The sequence below is a fragment of the Nesoenas mayeri genome (assembly GCF_963082525.1).
Source record: "Nesoenas mayeri genome assembly, chromosome: Z".
Lineage (NCBI taxonomy): Eukaryota > Metazoa > Chordata > Aves > Columbiformes > Columbidae > Nesoenas > Nesoenas mayeri.
Window position 1 is genome coordinate 34,207,064 of NC_137542.1, and position 23,452 is coordinate 34,230,515.

General features: G+C 38.5%; 1 protein-coding gene across 2 annotated transcripts in view; it reads right to left on the minus strand.

The window, feature by feature from the left end:
- Positions 1-3,938: 3,938 nt before the first annotated feature.
- Positions 3,939-23,452, minus strand: part of FSD1L (fibronectin type III and SPRY domain containing 1 like) — a gene marked incomplete at its 3' end in the record, with an annotated part of 30,595 nt that continues 11,081 nt past the window's right edge. The window contains exons 5-14 of one of the 2 annotated variants that reach the window (XM_080361951.1): positions 22,638-22,660; positions 19,660-19,781; positions 16,830-17,039; positions 16,410-16,508; positions 14,555-14,681; positions 12,408-12,440; positions 8,551-8,648; positions 7,854-8,105; positions 7,441-7,529; positions 3,939-4,058 (exon numbers count right to left, since the gene is read on the minus strand). In XM_080361951.1, coding sequence (XP_080218077.1) covers positions 3,939-4,058; positions 7,441-7,529; positions 7,854-8,105; positions 8,551-8,648; positions 12,408-12,440; positions 14,555-14,681; positions 16,410-16,508; positions 16,830-17,039; positions 19,660-19,781; positions 22,638-22,660 — 1,173 coding nt within the window. The remainder of the gene's footprint in view (positions 4,059-7,440; positions 7,530-7,853; positions 8,106-8,550; positions 8,649-12,407; positions 12,441-14,554; positions 14,682-16,409; positions 16,509-16,829; positions 17,040-19,659; positions 19,782-22,637; positions 22,661-23,452) is intronic. The other variant, XM_080361952.1, reaches the window with a different exon arrangement.

A 23,452-nucleotide genomic window follows, 5' to 3' on the forward strand; every position in this document is an offset into this window, starting at 1 on the left:
GCCCCGTCCTCGGGGGCGCCCCGCAGGGGCGAGGGGCGACGCGCTGGCGGCGAATCCCTGAGGTGTGGCCGGGGGAGGATGGGGCACCCCCGCAGCAGACCCCAGCGAGTGGTGCAGCGGCGTGGGGAGGCGGTGCGGAACCCTGGACGACGGCGGTGGGGCAGCACGCAACGGAGCATCACCCTGCTGGGCCCAGCACCAGCCTTCACCCCGAGAGGGAAATCCCCAGCCAGGCTTCCCCTTCTAGCAGGGCATTTACAATATTCGAATTCAAGCGAGGCTCAGGCAGGGGGGAGATGATCAACAGAACTTCTTACCAGTGTATGTCAAACTATGCATCACGTTCATAACTCGTGATCCTTATCAGGGTAAGATATTGCTGAGTCAGATGTTCTCCCTGAGGCAACCTGTTAAGTTTCCTCAGTCTGTCTTTGAATGAAACAGAAGTAACACGGGAGAGTGTGAGGAGGGGTGGAAACAGCATTTGTACATTAGTCTCTCCTTTTTCTGCTCAGAGGATGGCTAAAGAAATAAACCTGTCACCCTCTACCATCCATATTTGATATTTGGAGAAGCACCTATCACCAGGATGCTTTTAAAGCATCCTTTCTGAAATTAACACATCTAGCTGCAGTTCATACAGCTTCCCACAGAAACAATGAAAGCTACAGTTTTCTGACGTACTAAGAACTTAAGGGAAGCCTTCTGTTCCTTACAAGTTAGTCTGAAGTTATTTAAACTCTGAAAGACTACCAGTTCTCAGTTTAAAAAAAAAAAAAAATCTCATTTTGGTCATACAGAAGATTACTCGTGTCTAGCCACTAAACAGGATCAACTTCAGAGCAGAGAGGCTCCAGGAGTATAATATGAAATAGTGTTAACAACTGGGCAAAATCACAGACCCTCAAAAGGTCAAATTCATTGCCAAAGAACAACCCTTCCAACCTCTGAAGTAGATTCCCCAAGGAAAAAGTAACTTCACAGGCTGCATGTATCCCTTTCTAGCTGCAGGTATAAACAGTGCACCACCTGCAACAAAATATCATTGGTACCGGACAGATACTAGCTCAGAAAAAAGAGTCTGAAAAAAATCTAAAGTGCTTAAGGCAATTCTTCATATCCCCATTTACTAAAAAAAAAAAAGAAAAAAAAAAGGACTAGCTGTTAGCAGCTGAAAAATTGACATCTGTGCAAACTATTACAAATTCATCCTTTAAGGGTAAAAAGTCACAAGCTTATGTAGAACATCAGTTAAACTAAAACTTGTAAGTCACAAGTCACATTACGAAATACTCCAGAATTTCTTCAAAGTGTTAGAGAAAAATTACATTTTTACACTGTGCATATCAGATTTATCTCACAGGTTGCACTACATCTTGCTAACACACTTCATAATTTAAATGCTTTTATATAGAGTTGGAGATTACTCATGTTTTTTTCTCGCTACACATTAGCTTATTGTAAACATTCCCTTTCTCTCCAAACAGGGAAATTTAAATACAAACTGTAGCTGAACAGCCAAGATCAAGCTGATGACTGGGCAGTGGGAACTGGCACTACCCTATTTAGATGTCTGCTTACCCCTATCCTTCAATAGAACAAGTCCCAAAGCAAGCAGCATCCAACACTCCTCTCTCTCATTAACCCTTCTCTCGCTAAATACCACCAGGTTCCAAGCACGCAGGTCTCACTCTCTCACATACAACTGAACTCCAGTAGCTGAGCCCCTAGAAATGCCAGACATGTTCACTGCAGTACAAAGGGAAGAAGTGAGGAAGAAAAACTCAAGATTACTACACAGACTACTTGGATAATAACATTCCATAAATTATACGTGAAACAGATTCAGATGCTGTTCATTTAAAAAACATGTTACCTTCCAGTATCTTTGTTTCAAGACCCAAAACACTAAACTGGCCAAGGAAGGTACAGTTAAACTGGGAATAGCTTTGCACTTTCCTCTGCAAAACAGATTACAGCTACTGTTGTTCACAATACAAATATTTAAAGATGCTTAAGTTCCAATATTAAATGAACATTAAGGGCTAACCATCCTGTCAACTTCACAATTTCTCAAGAGAAACAAAACTTTCTAGAGCAGGTACTGAAATTATGAAGAAAATTTAAGTTTTCCACTGAACATCATAACCAGTTTATTATGAGTTGTTTCAAGGAATTTCTCCTTCTCTTGAGAAACCTTGATGGAGACAAAGGACCCACTGATACTAACAAGATATAACATGATTAGATGGTCATGTCTTTACAGACTAAGAGATGTGCAGAAGAAAAAGTACCTTGGCGCTGTAGGAAAGGAGCCAATTCATGATAGACCCTATTAGTGTGAATTTGAAAGTTTTCAGGTGATAATAGGAAAAAAAAATCCCCAGTTAAGAAACAGTTGATTCAAGTATTATCTGAAAATTACTTCTAGGCTCCTGGACTTCATTAGAAGAGAGAAAGCAGATTTCAACAGTCTATAATACACAAGTAATTCCCACTGAAAAGTAAGATTTTTCCATAAAGAATATAACATGATTTTTTTTTAGCTCTCCCACTAATTTGAGTCATTAAATGATTATTACTAAGCTTCCAACTAAGAGCTGAGATGAAGGAACAGCCAGGCTCAACATTTCATTTGATTTGTGAATGAAAATCTATAACGACAGATCCAAAAGTAGACTGTATGTTACCTGGCAAACCATTTTCTCACTTTCTACTTTTTCCTTGCCCTTAAAAGGGAGAAAGGGTTAAGTTGGAGCCCATAAAGAGATCCTTTAGAATATAATCTGCTGAAAGGTAGTCTCATAGCTACATATACGTGGCATACAGTACAAGGCTACCAAGTTAAAAGTGGATGCTCTATATATAAGCTACATTTCTGCTGGATACAGAAATCATGCAATTTTTTGACTTCTCTGGTTAACCAGAAAGTTCCAGGAATCCTCACTAGGCTAGTCAAAACAGCTAGCAAAAATGTGTGCCTGGGCCCACACAGTACCGCCCTATCACCAGGAATTCAGTGCTGCCTCTGCTCAAAGCCGGCTTAGATATTGACACAGATGTTTGAGAAGTCTTAGCCAGCTCTGAAGATGGCTTAAGAAAAAGCTGTAAGACGTTTTAGCAATAGCTCCCCTACCCCCATACCTTCTCCATGGACATGCATCTGAACTGAAGCTCTCATACACTTGTTCCCAGCTTCAACTGCATTGCAACTTTGCTACCTGCAGACAAAGATTCAACTTCTCATTCACATTTGTCATTCAAATCTGATGAACAATGTGAATTACTGATTATAAGAATCTAATTAGAATAAAGCCACATAACTGAAAACCTGGTATTCTAGGATTCTATGAAATGAGTTACTCACCAGAAATGGGATGATTTTGTATCAGAAGAAAAATCAAAGACTGTTTTTAGTATTTCTTTATATCAGGACTAAAACTTCTTATGATATTCTTTCGAAAGCATATATGCTCTGATATTTTGCAAGGCTAGGAGAGCAAATCAATACTATTCTGAAATGCACGTTTGATATCACAAGTTCTAATGGGAAGCTCAGTAACAAAATACACAGTCAAGTAATTCATTTTAGGAGAGCTAAGGAAATTATATTTGTTATATTCTTTATAGAGAAATAATATTTGTAACAAAATTAATATTCAAGTCCATAATAAAATACTTAAATACAGTAGTAGAAAAGTACATAGTTACAGCTCTTGATTTTCCCACTTACTTTTCAAATAGGCAACAGTTCCATCTTCTCTCAGAATAGTCAGTAGGTTCCTAACTCTTCAGCCCCAAACATTTGCACTATCAGTACCCAGGCCTTACTACAGCAACAGGTAGCAAACCCACTTCAATCCAATACTCACAAGCTTCTGTAGCAGCTAAACAGAAAAAAAGAAACATTCAGTAACAGAAGACTTTAATAGAGGTTACTAGGCGATATTGTTTAGGCTGCTTGTTGAACCACTCAATCCATTTTCATTTTTCTGGAGTGTTTTCACAGGGCTTGGCACCTGCAATCCAGTATTCACAGTAAGCCCACCACACCAGATCTAAGAAAGAAGTGGGAGAGGGGGGAGAGGAATCAATATTCTGAACACTATGAAGCATCTACATCTCTCTTCTCCTACCCCACAATGGAAATAATATGAAACTTATCCTGCAGCTCCATTTGTCTTCTCACTTGCTCTCTAGTCACAGCACTCTGTAAAACATTCTAATCACACACAGCTAGTTTTTAAGACCATAAAGTCTAACATGCTTCACATGCTATGCTTTATGACTAAGTTGTTTATAAACAAGTCTAAGATCACAGAATCACAGAATATTAGGGATTGGAAGGGACCTTGAAAGATCATCTAGTCCAATCCCCCTGCTGGAGCAGGAACACCTAGATGAGGTCACACAGGAAGGCGTCCAGGCAGGTCTTGAATGCCTCCAGAGTAGGAGACTCCACAATCCCCCTGGGCAGCCTGTTCCAGTGTTCTGTTACCCTCACTGAGAAGTTTCTTCTCAAATTTAAGTGGAACCTCCTGTGTTCCAGTTTGTACCCATTACCTCTTGTCCTATCATTGGTTGTCACTGAGAAGAGCCTGGCTCTGTCCTTGTGACACTCACCCTTGATATATCTGTAAACATTAACGAGGTCAGCCCTCAATCCCCTCTTATCCAAACTAAAGAGACCCAGCTCCCTCAGCCTTTCTTCATAAGGGAGGTGCTCCACTCCCTTAATCATCTTCGTTGCCCTATGCCGGACCCTCGCCAGCAGTTCCCTGTCCTTCTTGAACTGAGGGGCCCAGAACTGGACACAACATTCCATGTGTGGTCTCACCAGGGCAGAGCAGAGGGGGAGGAGAACCTCTCTCGACCTACTAACCACCCCGCTTCTGATACACCCCAGGATGCCATTGGCCTTCCTGGCCACAAGGGCACAGTGCTGGCTCATGGTCATCCTGCTGTTCACCAGGACCCCCAGGTCCCTTTCCCCTACACTGCTCTCTAACAGGTCATTCCTCAACTTATACTGGAACCTGGGGTTGTTCCTACCCAGATGCAGGACGCTACACTTTCCCTTGTTAAATTTCATCAGGTTATTCCCTGCCCAACTCTCCAGCCTGTCCAGGTCCCGCTGGATGGCAGCACAGCTTTCTGGCATGTCAGCCACTCCTCCCAGTTTAGTGTCATCAGCAAACTTGCTGATAGTACACTCTATTCCCTCATCCAAATCATTGATGAATACATGGAATAACACAGGCCCCAATACTGACCCTTGAGGCACTCCACTAGATACAGGCCTCCAACTGGACTCTGCCCCATTGACCATGACTCTCTGGCTTCTTCCCTTCAGCCAGTTCACAGTCCACCTCACTACCCGTTCATCCAGACCACACTCCCTCAATTTAGCTGTGAGGATGCTGTGGGAGACTGTGTCAAATGCTTTACAGAAGTCAAGGTAGACCACGTCCACTGCTCTGCCATCATCCATCCCTCTTGTTATGTCCTCATAAAAGTCAATGAGGTTGGTCAAGCACAACTTCCCTTTGGTGAAGCCATGTTGACTGGCCCTAATGACCCTCTTATCCCTAATATCCTTGGTGCCATCTCAAGGCATAAGTCATTCCATCAGTTTTGCAGGGATGGAGGTGAGGTTGACTGGTCTATAGTTACCCAGGTCCTCCCCTTCTTGCCCTTTTTGAAGACTGGAGTAACATTTGCTTTCCTCCAGTCCTCAGGCACCTCTCCCATTTCCCAAGACTTGGCAAAGATGATGGAGAGCGGTCCAGCAATGACCTCAGCCAGCTCCCTCAGCACCCGCGGGTGCATCCCATCCGGACCCATGGATTTATGGATGTCCAGATTGCATAACTGCTCCCTAAAGATCTAATACTAAAAGACTTGCTCCCCCAAGGAAAACTTATTTGAAGGCCAATGCACTAGCAGCAAGTACTTAAAATGACAACGAAAAGCAACAGGTTCACTACGCTCCAGTGTCTGAAAGCAGTACCTAGTTTTAGTATGACATTGCAGAATTATGCCAATGTAAACATAGTACAAAATAATTGAGTTTTGAGAAGCTTCAGAAGCACAGGTGCCAGTGATTTCTATTTTACAACTGAATTACATGAAAGAATGTATCTCCATGTTTATGAATAAATATGACAAACTACTTAATTACTGCTGTCAATTCTATTTTAACTGTTCATGCTAACACAAGTAGTGTAAGACTGCTATCACTAAGTACTAGGGGCTATATGAGATGCAGACTAACAGGCTGAAGTACAGCAAGGAAATGTTTCCTTGGACGCTTTAGGAACTAAATTTGTCAGCCTTTGCAATGCATATGTTCAAGAGCTAGAGGGATGACTAACACATGCACCCCAACATTTCTGAAGCTATTCTGTTCCCTGAATATTGAGAAGGATCAGTAAGGCAACTTGCTTAGCCACCTCCCAATAAACAGCTATTGAAAATCTAGACCCCTATTGTCAGTACATCTAACCAGAAACAGAAATTACAAAAAAGGAATTCTATTCGATACAAGTGAAAAATCAGGTGTTTGGAAAGGCTAGCTATAAGGTTTCCTGTGTAAGTTACTTCTTTTCCGTTCCTCCTCCATGCCCAAAAGTAGAATAACTTTATTAACTGGTCTAATCACACTTTAACATTGCCATGCTGTGTTTTTCTATGAGAAGAATTAAAAGAGGCTAGAGATCAGTGCCTAGGCAGCTGAGTTGTTAATATGAACTAGCATGCTAGCCTCTTCCAGATTCCTAAGTTTTTCCAGGCCTATGCCCTGCTCCCAAGTAACTATTCATGCAATGGAATCTTTCAACACAGCTGAAGCCTCCAAATTTAGTTACTTTTAAAAAAATTACTTAAATCCTCAAACAAAAAAATACATAGTTACTACTCCTTTTCCTGCACATTTTTGCAAGGTTTGAGTCTTCAGAATCGCTGCAAGTTTTTATTGATTAGAGACAGAAAAAAGTTATGAAGGCCAGTGAAATGACTGGCAGGAAAATCCCACTGAGCTTTTCAGATTTGAAAGGCAGAATCTTGTATCTTAGAGGGAAGCACCTGGAGTTGTTCTGTCTCATGACACCTGCTCTGACAACTTGCAGCATATGGGCACCTATCTGCATCAGTTTGAGTCAATTACTGTAGCAGGCTCTTCAGCTACCAGGACATGCTATTAATTTACCCTACAAAAATGTAATTACTTTATTTACATAGCCAAGACATCCCGGTGAAGAGTTCTCCTATTGGAGTGCTATTATAAGTACCATATAAAATAAAAAAGAAAATACTTCTTTTTTTAAGAAAACATTAATCAGCCAAAAACAGTGCTCCAAGTTCCCTCCTTTAAAAAACAATGAAGTCTTCAGTAAACTGAATTCAGTGCTAGAAAATGAACAGAGTTTTATAGATACTGACCATGAAGCCTGGTAGTAACGGCTGGGTAAACTTTGTTCTGAAGGTGTGTAACAGCTCCTTTGAGTTTGCATTATAAAATGCAAGGTGACCTAAAAGAAGAAAACAAGTTGAAATACAGGTTTAAATGCTATTGCTGTATACCTTTTTGTAAAACGGATTCTTTTTGAGGGAAGAGTTTCCAGAATACACTAAATACAGTCCACATAAGTGAAAAATTCTCAGTAGCTCTGTCATATAGATGAACCAAAATCATTTGACATTACAAGCACTACTGCACAAACTGCTCTGGGCTTTATTTTCATAAAATACTATATTAATCTGGAAGTAATGTATTACTTTAGCTTTGTACTGGTTCGACTTCACACAGATAACTAAGTAAGCTTTTAGCTAAATTTCATAAGACTGTAATTTACCTCCATCAAAGTCGCAATATACTCCTATTCTGTCTGGAACAGGTATATCGAGAATCTTGGTCTTATTATTATGTTTTGCTGAAAACGTGGTTTGCAGCCAGTTGTTGATATGAATGCACCAGCTTGAATTAGTCTTTCCCAGTTGGTCAAATTTCCCCAGGTTTCTGTAAGTTACTCCCACACTGTAGGATTTGCAGTCCTTCTGAACTCTCACTTCCCAGTAATGCTGTCCACTTTCAATAGCAGTATCTCCTACCAAAAAAATACATTTAGCCACTGTAACTAAGGGTACCTTGCAACGCTTCCTTTCTTACATGCATCAGTGGTGGCTTCTGTTTTATTTAAGGTGAAGGCTTACAAATAAAAAGAAATCTGAACTATAAAGAAGAAAAAGTTAATGTACAAGAACACAGGATATAAATATAAAATAGAAGCAGACAGGTTTGACCTATACTCACAGAGATATTTAATATCATCTAATAACAGTGGATGTCAGCCACTAAGAGCTTTGTGATAAAAATCTTCAAAAGATTTGAAGACACCTGCTGTAGCACAAAATTCTAGTGTTACACAGGCAAAACTACCTCTATCCAGGAAAGCAACAAGTACACAGCCTTGAACAACCACAATTTTTCCCTCAAATTCTTACTTAATCTGCCCTTCCACACTTGGGAGAGAAGTAAGAAGTTCACTTTACCCAACACTGTGTACGATTCACCAATAAAACGATCTCTGCTGCCCCTCGCTGAGAATCTTGAGCTAATAGATGTCCTCTTTGGAGACGATGTACTACTTCTAAGAAAAAAGAGAACCATTTAAGATTTGGATGCAATTACAGAAATGCACACTCATATTTTCCTGAGTTAATTAGGGTGCAATAAACATCTATAAGCTACCGAAATGACACATTAGTTCTGCCATTTAACACCTCTAACAGTATGCATGCACAATAACTGAAGAGATGACAGCCAGAAAAAAAATGCATGGCATTGTAACAAACAAATTCAGTGTCAGCTAAGACAGGAGGGGGAAAAAGCAGATGTGTGGCACGTGTTTTGGAAGAATGCTGTACAAAACAGTACTACACAGAACCTTAGAGAATTCATGTTTCTGATATTTTGGATAAGACTTCTAGCAAGAACCAGCTACAACAGTCAGGTAAGTATGACTACACTGCTGATATTCAATGCTGAAATGCGTAATTTTCATTACAATTTAAAGATTGGTGAATGGGAAAATAACATCAGTTGTGCTATAGGTAGGTTTTCCAGCATGTTTGACTTGTACAATGACTGAAATGCCTGGAAAAAGTGCAACCCAATGAAATGAGAAAAATGTTGATGATTTTACTTCAAGATACACACTGAAGATGATACAAAACAGCATCAAATCTAAACTCAACTTATATTCAAAAAGATGTAGTGAGATTTGCAGAGTTTAATGTATCACAAGTCTCCTCAAAAAAAAAAAAAAACGACCACCACCAAAAAGTGTACTGAAGGGTGGGGGTTTTATTTGACTACATTAGCTCTATCAAAAACTACAGAAAATAAAATTCTGTCACAACACATTGTGCTGAGAAGCACACAGCAGCTCCTCAAGAATCATTATAACATTTAAGAGTCTAATTCAAGAAAAGCTTAGATTTTTCTAATCATACTTTTCAAAAGCATTCTCAGGAAGCAATAGCAAAATAAATGAAGACACTTTGCTCTGGAGAATATTCTAATGACCAATCAGTTGCATAAAAGAATAATTTTAACCTAATGAGGTTTTCAAACATTTGATTTTTCCTCTTGTGCCCTTAAAAATAATTCCTAGCAACTAACCATTAAATAAAATGAAAGCTATTTGCAAATTACAGTGAATTTTAAACCTCAGTAGCCAGAGGATCACGTATGGTTATTATTTTAAATGCAATCAGTAGTAAAGAATTTTAAATTCTCAGAATTAGCTATACAGTTTACATTTTAATTTCATCGACAAAAATACACGTGTGATAAGTGATTTTCAAATCTTTATCCTCCATAGTCTACCATATATTAGCCTTGGAGTTACCACACAGAAGGGAAAGTTCTCTCTCCAACTTTTCCTTCAACCACAATTTGGTAAAGCTAATTGCTACTTAAATGTCCACTAATACAGTGAAGTTTAGCTTGTTTCCTTTCTGAGTCATTCAACACTGATTTAAAGTTTTCTGGAATTTTTCTCAAATACCATTTCATAAAGGGCTAGAAAAATGTCCTTTTTGCCTAATATTTTCATTAAAACAAAGTCACATGGGAATCAAAAGCTGACTGCGATTAAGCTGTCATACATAAGTGTGCAAGAATCTCTGATTCATCTTCTATGTTTGCTTTTATTCCAGTTACAGAGGTCTACAAGAAATCAGTGATGAAAAGTTGTTAACTTTAGCATCACCATTTAGCATATAAGTTTGTCAGTACTGAGCAGAAAACAGCAAAGTTTCTAAATTGCTTGGAAGAGTTACATGAAGGAGGTAATTGTATATTGTGTACGTGAACCACATCAAATGCTTTTGAATTTTGTTAACATGGAGGAAGCTGTAGCTTACTTACCAAAGAAAAAGGTAGCAAGTGATAGCATGAAAAAAAAGACAAAGCCAAGAATTAAAGCAGAATTTCAGTGGGAACCATCGCCCTTTTCAGATTCCATCCTGCTTCAAGTGTATCAGAGATTATTCAGTCACACTTCCAACAAAAGCTGCTGAAATTTTTCTATCAGATTCTGTATCAGTTACGCAGAAAGCAATGTGGCCATTTAGAGAACCACCATAAAAAACATGCAGGACCTTTGCTAGTATTTTCTCAAAATTAGAAAGACAATTAAAAGTCCTCAATAACATTTATACTGTTCAAGTCTTCTATAAATGGCCACTGCATGTGCTTTGTCCACTCAAAATCTAACAGCCTTTAACAGTCCAGACAATGACATTAAATATTTGGTATAAAAGTTTGAAAATACAGTTGGTTGGGAGTTTTTGTTTGTGTGTGGTTGGTTTTGTTTGCTTGTTTGTTTCTGCCCTGGAGGATGTCTCCCTTTCAATAGGGAAAGGCAGTAAATTTTATAGCAAAATGTCAGTTTGGGGCCTGTTTTCCAATACAGCAGTCTTCATTAGCTCATGTAGTACCTGCTGCATTTCTTCTACCATTCACTGACCAGATACTCTCATCTCAGGGTTAGGACTGTTGCCTACAGAACTGCATTAGTCTCCATTTTCTCATCCATCCCAACAAATAAACATATTCCAAGCCATATGTATACTCTTTTGGAGAAGAAAGGCCAAAGACCAATATCAGAAGTTGTCCACGGAGGGACAGCAAAAGTTATCCAGAGGCTTTATTCTAGTCTAATAAATATGTTAAAGATCATTAAGCATTTTATTGCTATTGTATCTTTCCAACCCTTGAAAGCTGCACATTTCATGTTTAAAACAACTATATTGCAACTTTTCCCAACTATGGAGGTAGCTTCAAATTTTCCTTTTAATGCAGACACCATTACAGATACTCTTAACTTGGAACAAAAGCCTCCTGCAAGAACCAAAGCTCGTCTAAATCTCCTGCTAATAAAGGTCAGCCTGAGATGCAAAGTTAAACATGTGACCATGTCCTTCTAGCAAAGCAAAGGCCAGAATTAGGGAAATTCTTTACTGACAACTACAGAGAGATTAGGCTGTAAGACTCCCAGCTTATTGAGGAAGTAGCTGTATCTCCAAGACAGTGGAGACAAGACAACTTAGCTTGGCAGAAATTGGTACTGTTTGAAACCTACAAGAAATTAGAAACCCATGCATTTGGTTAGGTCACAGAACTTCTAAACCAGTGAAAAACACCAAGAGAACAAAAACAGAAGAAGTAGTAATTTCTCAAACAGGTGCTTTATTAGAAAAAGAATGAAAAAATTAACACTAAAAACACAGTTGCACAGGGAACAGAAGAATATTTTTGCTGCCTTTACAAATCAGAAAAGACTAATTCGAACAATTGTTCTGCCATGAAGCTTTTTACACGTGCCATCAGGCTAAACATCATCTTTGAAAGTGTAAAAACACTTATTTCTTTTCCTCTGATGTCCAGCAACAACTGCAGCAGAACTCCAGAGACAAAAAGATTTTTGGAATTAAAGAAAACAAAAAAAATTTGAAGTTCTCAGAAAGGAACTCTTTCCTGCATTTGTAAAAAATTCAGACTGCCGTGATGTTCCAGAAGGTTAAGTAAGAATCAAAATATCTGTAAATAACAGGAATCTTCGCACCAACACTAAAGAAAGCACTTCCAATCACTTCATATCAGGCCTCCCATGCACTAGGACACATCCTCCAAAGAAGACTGTTTTTCAGTCACTGGACTGATTATATACATAATCTCTATGAATTCAAATTAATCTTCTAACTAATTTTTAGAAGCATGTGCATACTGTTACTGATAAAGGCTATTAGATTTGTTTTTCACTACATCAAGCAAAGGGAAGTAGCAAAGACTCCCAGCAAAACTAGGTGCTAGATCCTAGGTAAAAAAGGTATATTATCACCTTCTATTGCTCTTCAGCAGAGGATTCTGGCCACTGTTGACAGAAATAAGTAGTCATTAAGCAACTGTTCTATTACTACAGTAAGTTATCGCCATTTTTAAGACACCACTAAAACTTATTCTACCATGCTTCTGGCAGCGTATGCCTACAGGGAAGGTATTTCTTCACAAATTATCAGTGCTCTTTATACTGAAAAGCGCATGCTGGAAATCCATTAATTGTCTTCGAGGCGTACAACAGCAGACACCACAGTGTACAGTGCCCTTGTTGAAGGGTTGGCCAACCACAACCCAGGCCGCAGGAGCAAGACAATAACCAGGAGACCAAGGCAAGCAACTGTTCCTCTTAATTTGGCACTTGTCAGACTGAACCTGAAGTCCAGTGTCTGGGTCTCGGCTTCTCATAACTATACAATGACATACTAGAGCAAGTCCAGTGAAGTGTCAACAACACAATTAAGGGACCGGTGCACAGAAAAACAATCAGGTTTGCTCAGCCTCAAGAAGACAAGGGCTAATTGCTGTCTTCAATGACATAACCGGAAGGCACAGAGAAGATCGAGCCAGGCTTGATCAAGGCATACACTGACAGCTGAGGGGCACCTGGTACTCATTGCACCACAGGAAGTTCCAGTCAGATATCGGGATATCCCTCCCCTCCCATTAAAGTGGTCTGGAATAGAGGCCAGAGGGTTAACACATTCTTCATCCTTGGACATACTGAAGGCTCAGCCAGAGTAGGCTGATGTAGTGATGTTCACCCAATTGTATTTATTCAGTGATCCTGAACAGCACACATCCAAGGGCCTAACACTCAACCTACTAAGAATTCTGTTGAAGTTACTTAAGAACTTTTCCTAGATTGAATTAGCTGGTAAATATGTTTAGGGCTGCTACCTTTACAATAATTATATTCCGCTATCCATTATCTTTTGCTATCTAGTTTGTTTTATTGGTACCTTTTCCTTACCGGTGAGGGTTATGAGATAAAAAATTCAAACATCACCTGTAAGTACCAATTTTATTTAACATTAGCTTTTTTAAAAGGACACAGCAGCCAGCTCTTTTTTTATAGTATAAAAGCTGTCTATCCACGAGCGCTGACCTGCAACACTATTAAACATACAATTACATCACTGCTTACTGACATTTACCTTATCTACTGTATTGGGCTGGCATGGCAAGGTTTTGGTAGCACAGAGACAACAGGGGTGGCTTCTGTGAGAGGAAGCCAGAAGCTGCTCACATCAATGATGGTGGTAGTGCCTGTGATAACATATTTAATGATGGGTAAAAACTGCTACACAAGAGCAGCTGGGCAAGAAGAATGAGAATATAGCCACCCTGCAGCCCATGGAGGACCCCACATTGGAACAGGTGGATGTGCCCTGAACGAATTTGCAGCTTAAGGAGAGCCCACACTGGAGCAGGTTTGCTGGAGCAGTTTGTGGACTGTCTCCCATTGGTGAGACTCCAAGCTGGAGAAGGGGAATAACATGAGGAAGAAGGAGCAGAGATATGAACTGACCACAACTCCTGTTCTCCATCCCCCTGCACTACACAGGGGAGTAGGTAGGTAAGTTGCGAGTAAAGTGGGGTCTGGGAAGAATGGAGGTGGGGGGGCAGTATTTTAAGATTTGTTGTTATTTCTCATCCTACTCTGACTTTTGATAGACAATAATGTAAATTTTCCCAAGTCAAATCTATTTTGCCCATGACAGTAATTGTGAAGTGATCTCCCTGTCTTTATCTCAACCCATGAGCCTTCCATTGTATTTTTCTTCCCACTATGCAGTTGAAGCAATAGAGCAGCTTAGCAGGCACCTGGATGCAAGCCAAGGTCAGCTCCCACATCTACAATTTATTTTAGTCCCTTGAATGTAAGCCTAAGAAGTGTATTTTAAAAACACTTAAATTCTTTTAAATGATTAAGACACATTTCTAATAGCTTCCACAAACAGGCTCTATATATGTATGAAGGGGGAGAGAAATGAAAAAAATAGCATTTCTTCCAGAGAAAGATTTCAAAGTGAAAATTCCTTTTGTGTCCCACTGTCCTCAAGCGCTTTAATTCCCCCCACCCTCTTCTCTTAATTGCCAGATGAGACATCCCAGGCAATGTAAACGTTTATGAAATTAAGTTCTTACCTGCTTTTATTTTCTTTCCCTTTTATTTTTTCTTGGCCTTTGCCTCCTGTAGGATCCCATTCAACATAGGTATCTTCAACTTTCAAGTTCAGATGAGATGAAGTACTGTCCAAACTGAACACAAAAGCTGGTCAAGACAAAATGCAAAACAGTGAAATGGTATAACGTTATCTCCCAACAGAACAGTGGCTATTCACAAAAAGTTACAGAAGCACTAGTAAAACTGTACCAGAGCAGTATTTGACTTAATAGAAACATCAGCTTTTTAGTCTGATGCTCGTAGTCAAGGTAAAGACATTTAAATAGAGCCCAAGTATCTACCTTCAGAGTACAGGTTACATCAAAGTAAGTTTTTTCATCTTGATAATGCTGCAGTATCAGTAATTTCATTCAGCTAGTGCTTTCTGCTAGCTACAGTCTACTCCATAGATTCTTACAATCCTGAATGACACAAAATACTATGCTTGTTTTCCATGCTCTGCAGCACTGATTTTCCAACAAGGTGTTTATGATTAATAAGACTTGCAAATTGGAGAAAACTGAATCAACAGGGTACCACATACAGACAGACATGAACTGTGAAGTCACTTGCAGGTACAAGTACAGTAGAGGATGTGTGCAACTAGAAGAGACTCGGTATTTGCTACAGCCAAGCCCTTCATCCAAGAAAACAAAACTAACACAACATGCCAAGTGCCCTAAAGTTGTTTACTTATGGACTATTCTGTGTCCTAATACCATCAGATATAGTCTGACTCTGAAAGTATACTTGCGATTTCAAGAGAGTAGAGCTCAACAGTACACAAGTTTAAAAAAACAGTAAGGTATGCACATGTAAAAGGATACTGAGTTTCTGTGTGCTGATTATTAAAAAGAGTGAACAAAATGTTCACACAAATAACAAAAATTACATGGGAAGCAAGGTAACTGCCCAAACAATCAAAATCAGAATTATTTTTCTGGTACTAGAATAAGGTATGTAAGTGACTATTAAATCGATATTAGATATCTGACAATGACTGTTGTTTCTGAATATTAGAAGTGTTCTATACAAGTTACCGGAATGCACATCAGCACTTTCAAATTGCATATAGCTTTGCTTTTATGAAGTAACATTCACAAGTCAAACTGTGTATTTTAATTATCCCGTTCATATCAGGCATTTTGCCCTTTACATTACAGACCTGGCTATAATTAAAATCTCAGGATCATTATTTCCACCATAATAGTTAAGATTTGTGTTCTGTAACAAAACATCACTTCCAAGAAATTTTTCATCTAGTTTATTTACAAAACCATCTTAGGAAGCCACCATCCTCAGACCAACTGATTTCTAACTTCAGCAATTTAGAGCTGCCTATTTTTTTTAATATTGACCATGGCTGGAATCTACAACTACAAAGTCAAAAAAAGTCCTCTTTAGCACTTTCTGTTTACAGAGAGCTATTACCTGCCAAATGTTAAGCATCAATAACCAGCCAACTACACACCAACTGTTTAGATGCTCTAAGAGTCCTATCAGTGCTCAGTCAAAACATCCATCTTCTCCTGCTATGTGTTGGCATGATGTAGTGGCACATAATACTGTCAATCTACAGTTCAAAACAACCAGTGTCAATCCCTGTTGGAGAAAGTTACATCACTTCCTTATTTTTAGTGTCTGAATGCTAAAAGGCCAGCTTTGTGCCAAGGAGCTTCTCAATCCTTTGCCAAACTGCTTGCTTTGCTTTTCACTTATGACACCTTTCAGCAGGCTCATACAGAAGCAGACTGAACATAGAAGTTCCTATATGAAGGCAAAACAGTAAGAGCAGTGTTTTGACTACATCTAAGGTTAGAGTCTTTCAAATTTTACCTTTGGTTTCCAGAGTCACAGGATCAGAGTATTCCCCTGCCACAGCTTTGTTGCAAGCTTGTACTCTCAGGTTAATGTATTTTGTATCAAATTTCAGTCCTAAAAAGTAAATGTTTAGAAACTTGACTTGAGATTAATTACTGACACATTTTACAAGACTAAAATCTATATCATGTAACTGTCTTCCATTTCTCTCAGTCTGCAAAAAGCAAGCTTAAATATCAGTGTGAACTTCATTTAATACACAACTTCTTACAAAACCTCAAAGTCAAAATAAAAGGCAGAGCCATTATTGTACCAATCATTAAAGACTAATATGAAACAATGGAAGCTACATTACATACCGGAAAATGGGTATTTTGTTCCAAGCATAAAGAGTTTAATAAATATTCTTGGGTCTGAGGTATAAAAAACCTTTACCTGATAACGTATATTCAGTGGCTTTAATATAGTCTATGAGTTCCCAACGTTGTTCATCTTTTACTCGTGGAAGCCCATCAAAGTTGGTTTTCTTATACTCTAGAATAAAATGATCAACTCTACTGTCTTCTTCAGGCATTCTCCATGCTACTGTTATGCAGTTATCAGCAACCAGACATGCTGCTAGATCTATCTCTGGAGCTTTAGGGACTGCAGAAAGATAAATATACAGTTCAGTTTAAAGAAGTTAATGGACTAAATACTAATTTGTTCTCCTTGGATTTATAGAGCTCAGAAGTTGCCCTTGGCCCAGGAACACTCATTCCTTTTAGAGAATCTATTCCATTAGCAAAGCACATGCATATCATATTAACTTAACAAGCATTTTACAAAACAAATAGGCATTAGCTCTAGAGCAAACATTTGCATCACATTTTCTAGATGTTTGTCAATAAGTTCACCTGCTCCCCTTCTGGAAGCAGTAAAAATGGCATGCTGGAGTGGACTTAGAATTATGAACCTACATTTAGAAAAACACTACACAGGAAGAATATTCTAACCTAGCACTACTGAAACACACCATTTTTCCCTTCACATCCCTGCAGTTGAAGCCAAGCAGGAATTACACTGAAACTAGTGGTATAGGTATAAAAAACTTGAGAACAGCAGAGACTGAAAGCAAAAATATTCAAGTCTGTACTGGTTTTGGCTGGGACAGAGTTACATTTCTTCATAGAGGCTTGCATGGTGCTGTTCTTTGAATTTGTGATTTAAACAGTTTTGATAACAGATGTGTTTTAGTTGTTGCTAAGCAGCATTGAGAACTTTTTTGCTTCTCACACCACCACATCAGCAAGTAGGCTGGGGGTACACAGGAAACTGGGAAAGGGTATAGCTGGGATAGCTGAACCCAACAGACTAAAGGGATATTCCACACCCTATGACATCATGCTCACCAATACAAGCTGCAGAAAGAAGAAGTGGGGGGGATGTTTGGAGTGATAGCATTTTGTCTTCCCAAGTAACTCTTACATGTGACAGAACTGTGTTTTACTGGAGATGGCTGAACGCCTGCCAGACAATGAGAAGTAGTGAATGAATTCACTTACATGTGCAGCTTTTGCTTTACCTATTAAACTGCCTTTGTCTCAAGCTACAAGTTGTCACTTTTACCCTTCTGATTTTCCTCCCCATCCTCCTGCAGCAGGGGGGACTGAGCAAGCAGCTGTGCAGTGCTTACCTGCTTGCCAGAGTTAAGCCATGATAAATTCTCAAGTTGTTAATCACACATATTTCCATCAAATTTCAAAGTCATCCAACAATAATTTCAGAATAACATCAGTAAGATCTCTTCTAAGGCAAAAGAAAAATTAAGATGAAGACAAGTATTTCAGAACACAAGCCTGTAAATCTCTTCTTAGACAAAAGATGAGGACAAGTACCCGTAAATTTAGCTAACTGCCCCAATTATTTTTGTCGTGGTATAATATAAGCTACCAGATAGTCTCACATGTGTTTGGAATGACCAAATCTTCAATTTAATTCTGGCAAGCAGTGTTCAAATGCCTGTGTTACCACAACACCAAACCTGTTTTCAACTTCCCCTAACAGGACATGAGTATTTCCTGATGTATGGAGTTCTACTAGTGCTCAATGCAATTTCACTTGCAACAGTTCGAACTATCCATATTTGGTGTCATTGATAGCTCAGCACTACAGTAGAAGAAAGCAAGATTGATACAAATTAATACCCAGAGAATTAGTGTTCCTGTTTACAAATCAAAGGCACAAACAATTTAAATTTCTACATATTTGATAAGGAAAATGCATGTATAAGAAGGGCCATACTAAATAGTACCTTCATGTAGATACAAGATTTTGTTCATGCTTGCTATTAGATCTTAACACTTTCATTCCTGTTAAATAGGTGCACTATGATCAGCTTATCTAGCCTGTTCCCTTACCTGTGAAGTACAGAGCAATGATTGCCACGCAGAGTTTAAGACTAAAGTGTGAATATCTGCCAAGACACTGCTAGCTGCCCACCAAGAATAACATCGGTAATTTACTACACCTGCTACCACATACTGTATCTACAGCATGCAAGACAAATGGGTAGAAATGTAAACTGATGCTGCCAAGTCCATAACAGATTTGGATTAGTGACCTAGAGACAAAACAATTTACACCTCTGCTAGTAGTATTCTTGTGAATATACTCCTGGTATCAGTCAAGGGCAAAGTGGTTCAAATAGGAAAGCAATATGAATAAAAAGCTGTAAAAGATATATACTGGAATACTGCACTTTACTTTCCAACAGAAACAAATAAATGCATCAATACACATTTTGTATTGTGGTAATATCGCTGCCCTAGTAGATTAGCCCTCTCTTGCATTTCAGACCCTATCTACACTCTTGTGACATATTAGCTTACAGTTCCATGCATAACACTACTGCAGACAACTAGGACTTCAGAGTATCACTAAACATCAAGCTAGCATGTACAGCCTTGAGAAATTTAAGATAACTTCAGGAAGAGGAACTGACAACTCAAGAAAAAAAAAAAAAACAGTCTGGAAGACTCATTCTCAATTCTGAGATCAATGCTATTTTCTGAAATGCTATACTATGCAGAAATTAACACAATCAAGCTTGAAAACTCTTTTATCCATACGTATCCAGCTTAACATCCAATGAATAAGAATGAGTTTAGGTACTCTGAAAAATTTGCTTATTAGGGTGCAAGAGGTGTGGTTTTGTTTTGCTTGTTTTTGTAAATATAAGTTTTTAATGTAGTAACAAACTAAACTCACTGTGTACAGTTTTTACCTGGCAAAAACTTTACAGCCTGGAGCATGCGCCTTTCCAGAGTGAAGTCCACCATCAAATGAGACATACTATCACTGACCGTTGGTTTCAGAGAAATGCGGAACGCTGAAGCCATTGTGACTCTGAAGTCAAGAAAGTATCATTAGCAAAATGTGTTTTGCATTGGTTAAGTCTTATAGCCATTTTCAAAAACAGCAATCAGATAATCTGTATTGTTAATTTCAAACTGTTAGCCAAAATACTGATCAAAGAGCATAACATTTTTCTAATAGATAACTGTTTACCATTCATCACAGACTCCAAAATAGAAAGTTTTGCTAGTGTGACTGTCTCAAAGAGAATATTGTGCAACATCCTAGTTGTTCCATATTACTAGGTAAAGCAACACAAGAAGCAACTAGAGAAGAGCTTAAAACTTCTTTTACTAGTGAAAAAACTTAGATAGGAGACAACACAAAACTCATCACTTTACACAAAATCAAGAAGTGCGAAAAATCTAAAGCACCACAGAATCAGCATCACATTTTATATACAAAGAACTATGAAACTTAAAGCTTTGGTTTAAGACAGTCCAAATACTTTTCTTCTGGATGAGAGCCACTTGTTAGCTCCAACAGGGAACATGTTTTCACTTGTTAAATATTGCTTAGAGATATTTATAAATAGCAGTGAACAAGGTGAATATTCTGATTTCATATCTATCTCTGATCTCATCAGGGGAGGAAGAACACCACCTTATTTTGGAAGATCCAAGTATCAGATCAGTCTTACAAGAGACACCGAAGCATAGCTCTCACTTCCACTTTTGAAGTCTTAACTTAGTATTTATTCTGAATAGTCCTAAGACACTCCTGTACTCCATCAACTAGACGGCTAAAAAAAGAGGAGGACAAGTCTCTCGTATAGTTCTGCAACTTTGAAGACAACAGGCCACACAGAATTTGAATAATCTTGATTCAGACCACACAGGTCCTAATTCCTGCTTTAAAAAAAAAAGAGATTTTTAACTAGAAAGTAATATACACACCACAAAAAAAAGTCAACTGTAAAATACTTTTATTCAATTTACACCGTAAAGGTGGAACTTTCAAAACACCTAATAGCTCACAGGTAGTGATACGCATTAAGTACTTCACTAGTACATATGAGAGATTGTGTGCTAACTACAGGTACATTAAAGAATGGCAAAAAAAACCCCCAAATTAGGTAGCGAATAAGGAAGAGGAAGTATGAAGTTGAGTATTAAAGATATAAGCATGTCAAGAGTGACAAGCTTAACAGTTTGGGGATATAAGACAGTTATGGCAGTGAAATGAACTCATAAAAGAGATCAATTCATTTCACGCAACAGAGTTGATGTTCTGAAATTCAGTATGGGTTGCCTAGCAGAATCCATCGCCAGACAGACAGGTAGAGTAAACCTCTTAAGGAATAACAATCTTCAGGTTAGCAGTAAGAGAACACTGAGTAGCCAGCTTCAGAAAGCTTATTAAATTCTGCTTAGGCACCAATCTCAGAGAACCAGCCACAATTGACTAAAAAGGATTAGATGACACAGCATTCCAAGAAACTAAAAGAGTAGGATGATGCTTATTACAGATAAAGTGTTAAGATTCCTATAATTGCCACTATCCCTCTGATCTGTTAAGGACACTAAATCTTTACCCTTATGTGTACACATACACAGGCACACTGCAAAGAGAGCCAGAGGCCACGAATGCATTGCAAAGAGCAATTTTTATTTTAGTTACCTCTCTACTGGGGGATCTCCAAAGCCACACCTGAGCTCCCAGACAAAGGTGACACCAGCAGGGATGCAGGTGCTGGTAAATTCAACCCTGCTGGAAGATCACTGGGCCTGCTGAGGCCTCCTGTATTTCAAGGCTTCAGGCAGGCGCAGCCTCCCACTCTTTCTCACAACAAAGTAGGAATCTCAGACATAGTGATAAGGTGCCTAGAGTTTCTCACAGGCCTATGTTATCTAACACAGAGGTTCTACTCATGAAGCACACATGGTCAGTAAAACAATTAGTGTGATATATGTGCTTTTTTTCTACAGACAGCTGCAAGTCATTTGAGCGTATTTACATTCAACTAATCTCCTCACCAAATCTTCCGCTATATCCCCATACACCTTGGAAAAGATTAATTTTTCTAGCAATTACTCATTTTACACAAAACTTCGTAGAATTTAGACAACCAGATCCTTCCCTGAAAACCAACACATTTGATCCATAAAAGCAACATATGCTGGAAACACCATGTGAGCCATCTTCCAAAATATTAGCATAATCACATGAAGTTTTCTGAATGAGAAGGTCACACTCTCAGAAGGTAGTTATTCTTCCAAGCGAAGAAAAATGGTCCTAGCATTTATTTTGAAACAGTAAAACAATAGTTTGAAGACACAGTTCAAAGAAAAGCTACCAGAAATAGCAATTTCACTGACATCAGTCAGTGGTGTCACTGGAAATATTTCAACAGCTACAAGACTTTTTATATTCAAAAAGAATATTAGTTAGCAAACGTTAGTAAGTACTTAAACAACTAGATTTTCTCATAATTTAAAGGGACAGAATCAGCTTGACACATTATTAAATTTCAGCCATCAGGTATTAATAATAAACCAGAAGTTTAGTAAGTAATTATATAGTGTATTAATGATATACTTATATGTACTTAAAGAAAAAATAATGATAATCATCATCATCATTGTTGCTGCAGGGCTCTACTTCCCTGTGTTAAAAAAAGCCCTCTCTTTATTAAGGTATGAAAGGTCACCAGCCTGCAAGGAAAAACACTACAGGAGAAGCATAAAAGATTTTAGTTCTCTTTCAAAAGTCGTATTGTCACAACAAACACTTGGGAAAGAGTCAATGAATTTATATATGCTGACTATGACCCTTTCAAAATAAAGGCATTTTTAAGCATTTTAAGATTAATTCCAAGACACAAAAGTGATAGACTTTGTACTGTACCTATCTTTGATCTGTCTGGCAGTCTTGATGCATGTCAGGGAGAAGAGAAAGAAAGTAGTTAGTATTTCCATGCAAATATCAACGGCAGCAGCATGCAAGAAGTCTATGACAATCTCAGCTGTATTTGTCAGATTTGAAGACTAAAATGAATTTAACAATTGTATCAAACTACATTTTCCTATAGAGCATGTTAATAGTATAGGTTAGAACTGTAACCTGGGAAAAAATGATCTCAAAAACCACACCAAACCAATTCCAAATTACTCAACTTTCCGGGTGTGACTTTGTCTCTTCTAATTTCTCTTATCAGTTAAGTTACTCTCCACAACATTTTAAAAGCTACATGACCAAGTCAGTAATACCACAGTATTTTCTGTGAAACTATAGAGTGCTTATTAGTGGCACATAACTATACCAAACTTGTTTGGCTATACATAATAGTATGTATACTCAATTATACCCAACTTGTTTGGCTATACATAATAGTATGTATACTCTAACAGAGAAGAAAAAAAAATAGGACTTGCTTTAACTTTTCCTCTGAAAGTCACCGTACTATTTCAGCAAAGCTTCCTAAAAGGCTCTCTCCGTACAGCCCTGCTCAAAAACACAGAATGTAGTTTTTCACAGAATTTAAATGACACCACAGAAGCAGATGCAAAAGTGGTGATGGCATATTTCAAAGATAAACATTAACTGGCATTTGGAAAGACAAAATCTCTGTCCTTCACCAAGAGGAACTCCATACCTAAGACAAAATCTTATTGAAGCAGAGATGGCTTAGTTAGATGTGTTGAATCCATGTTTGGAGTTCA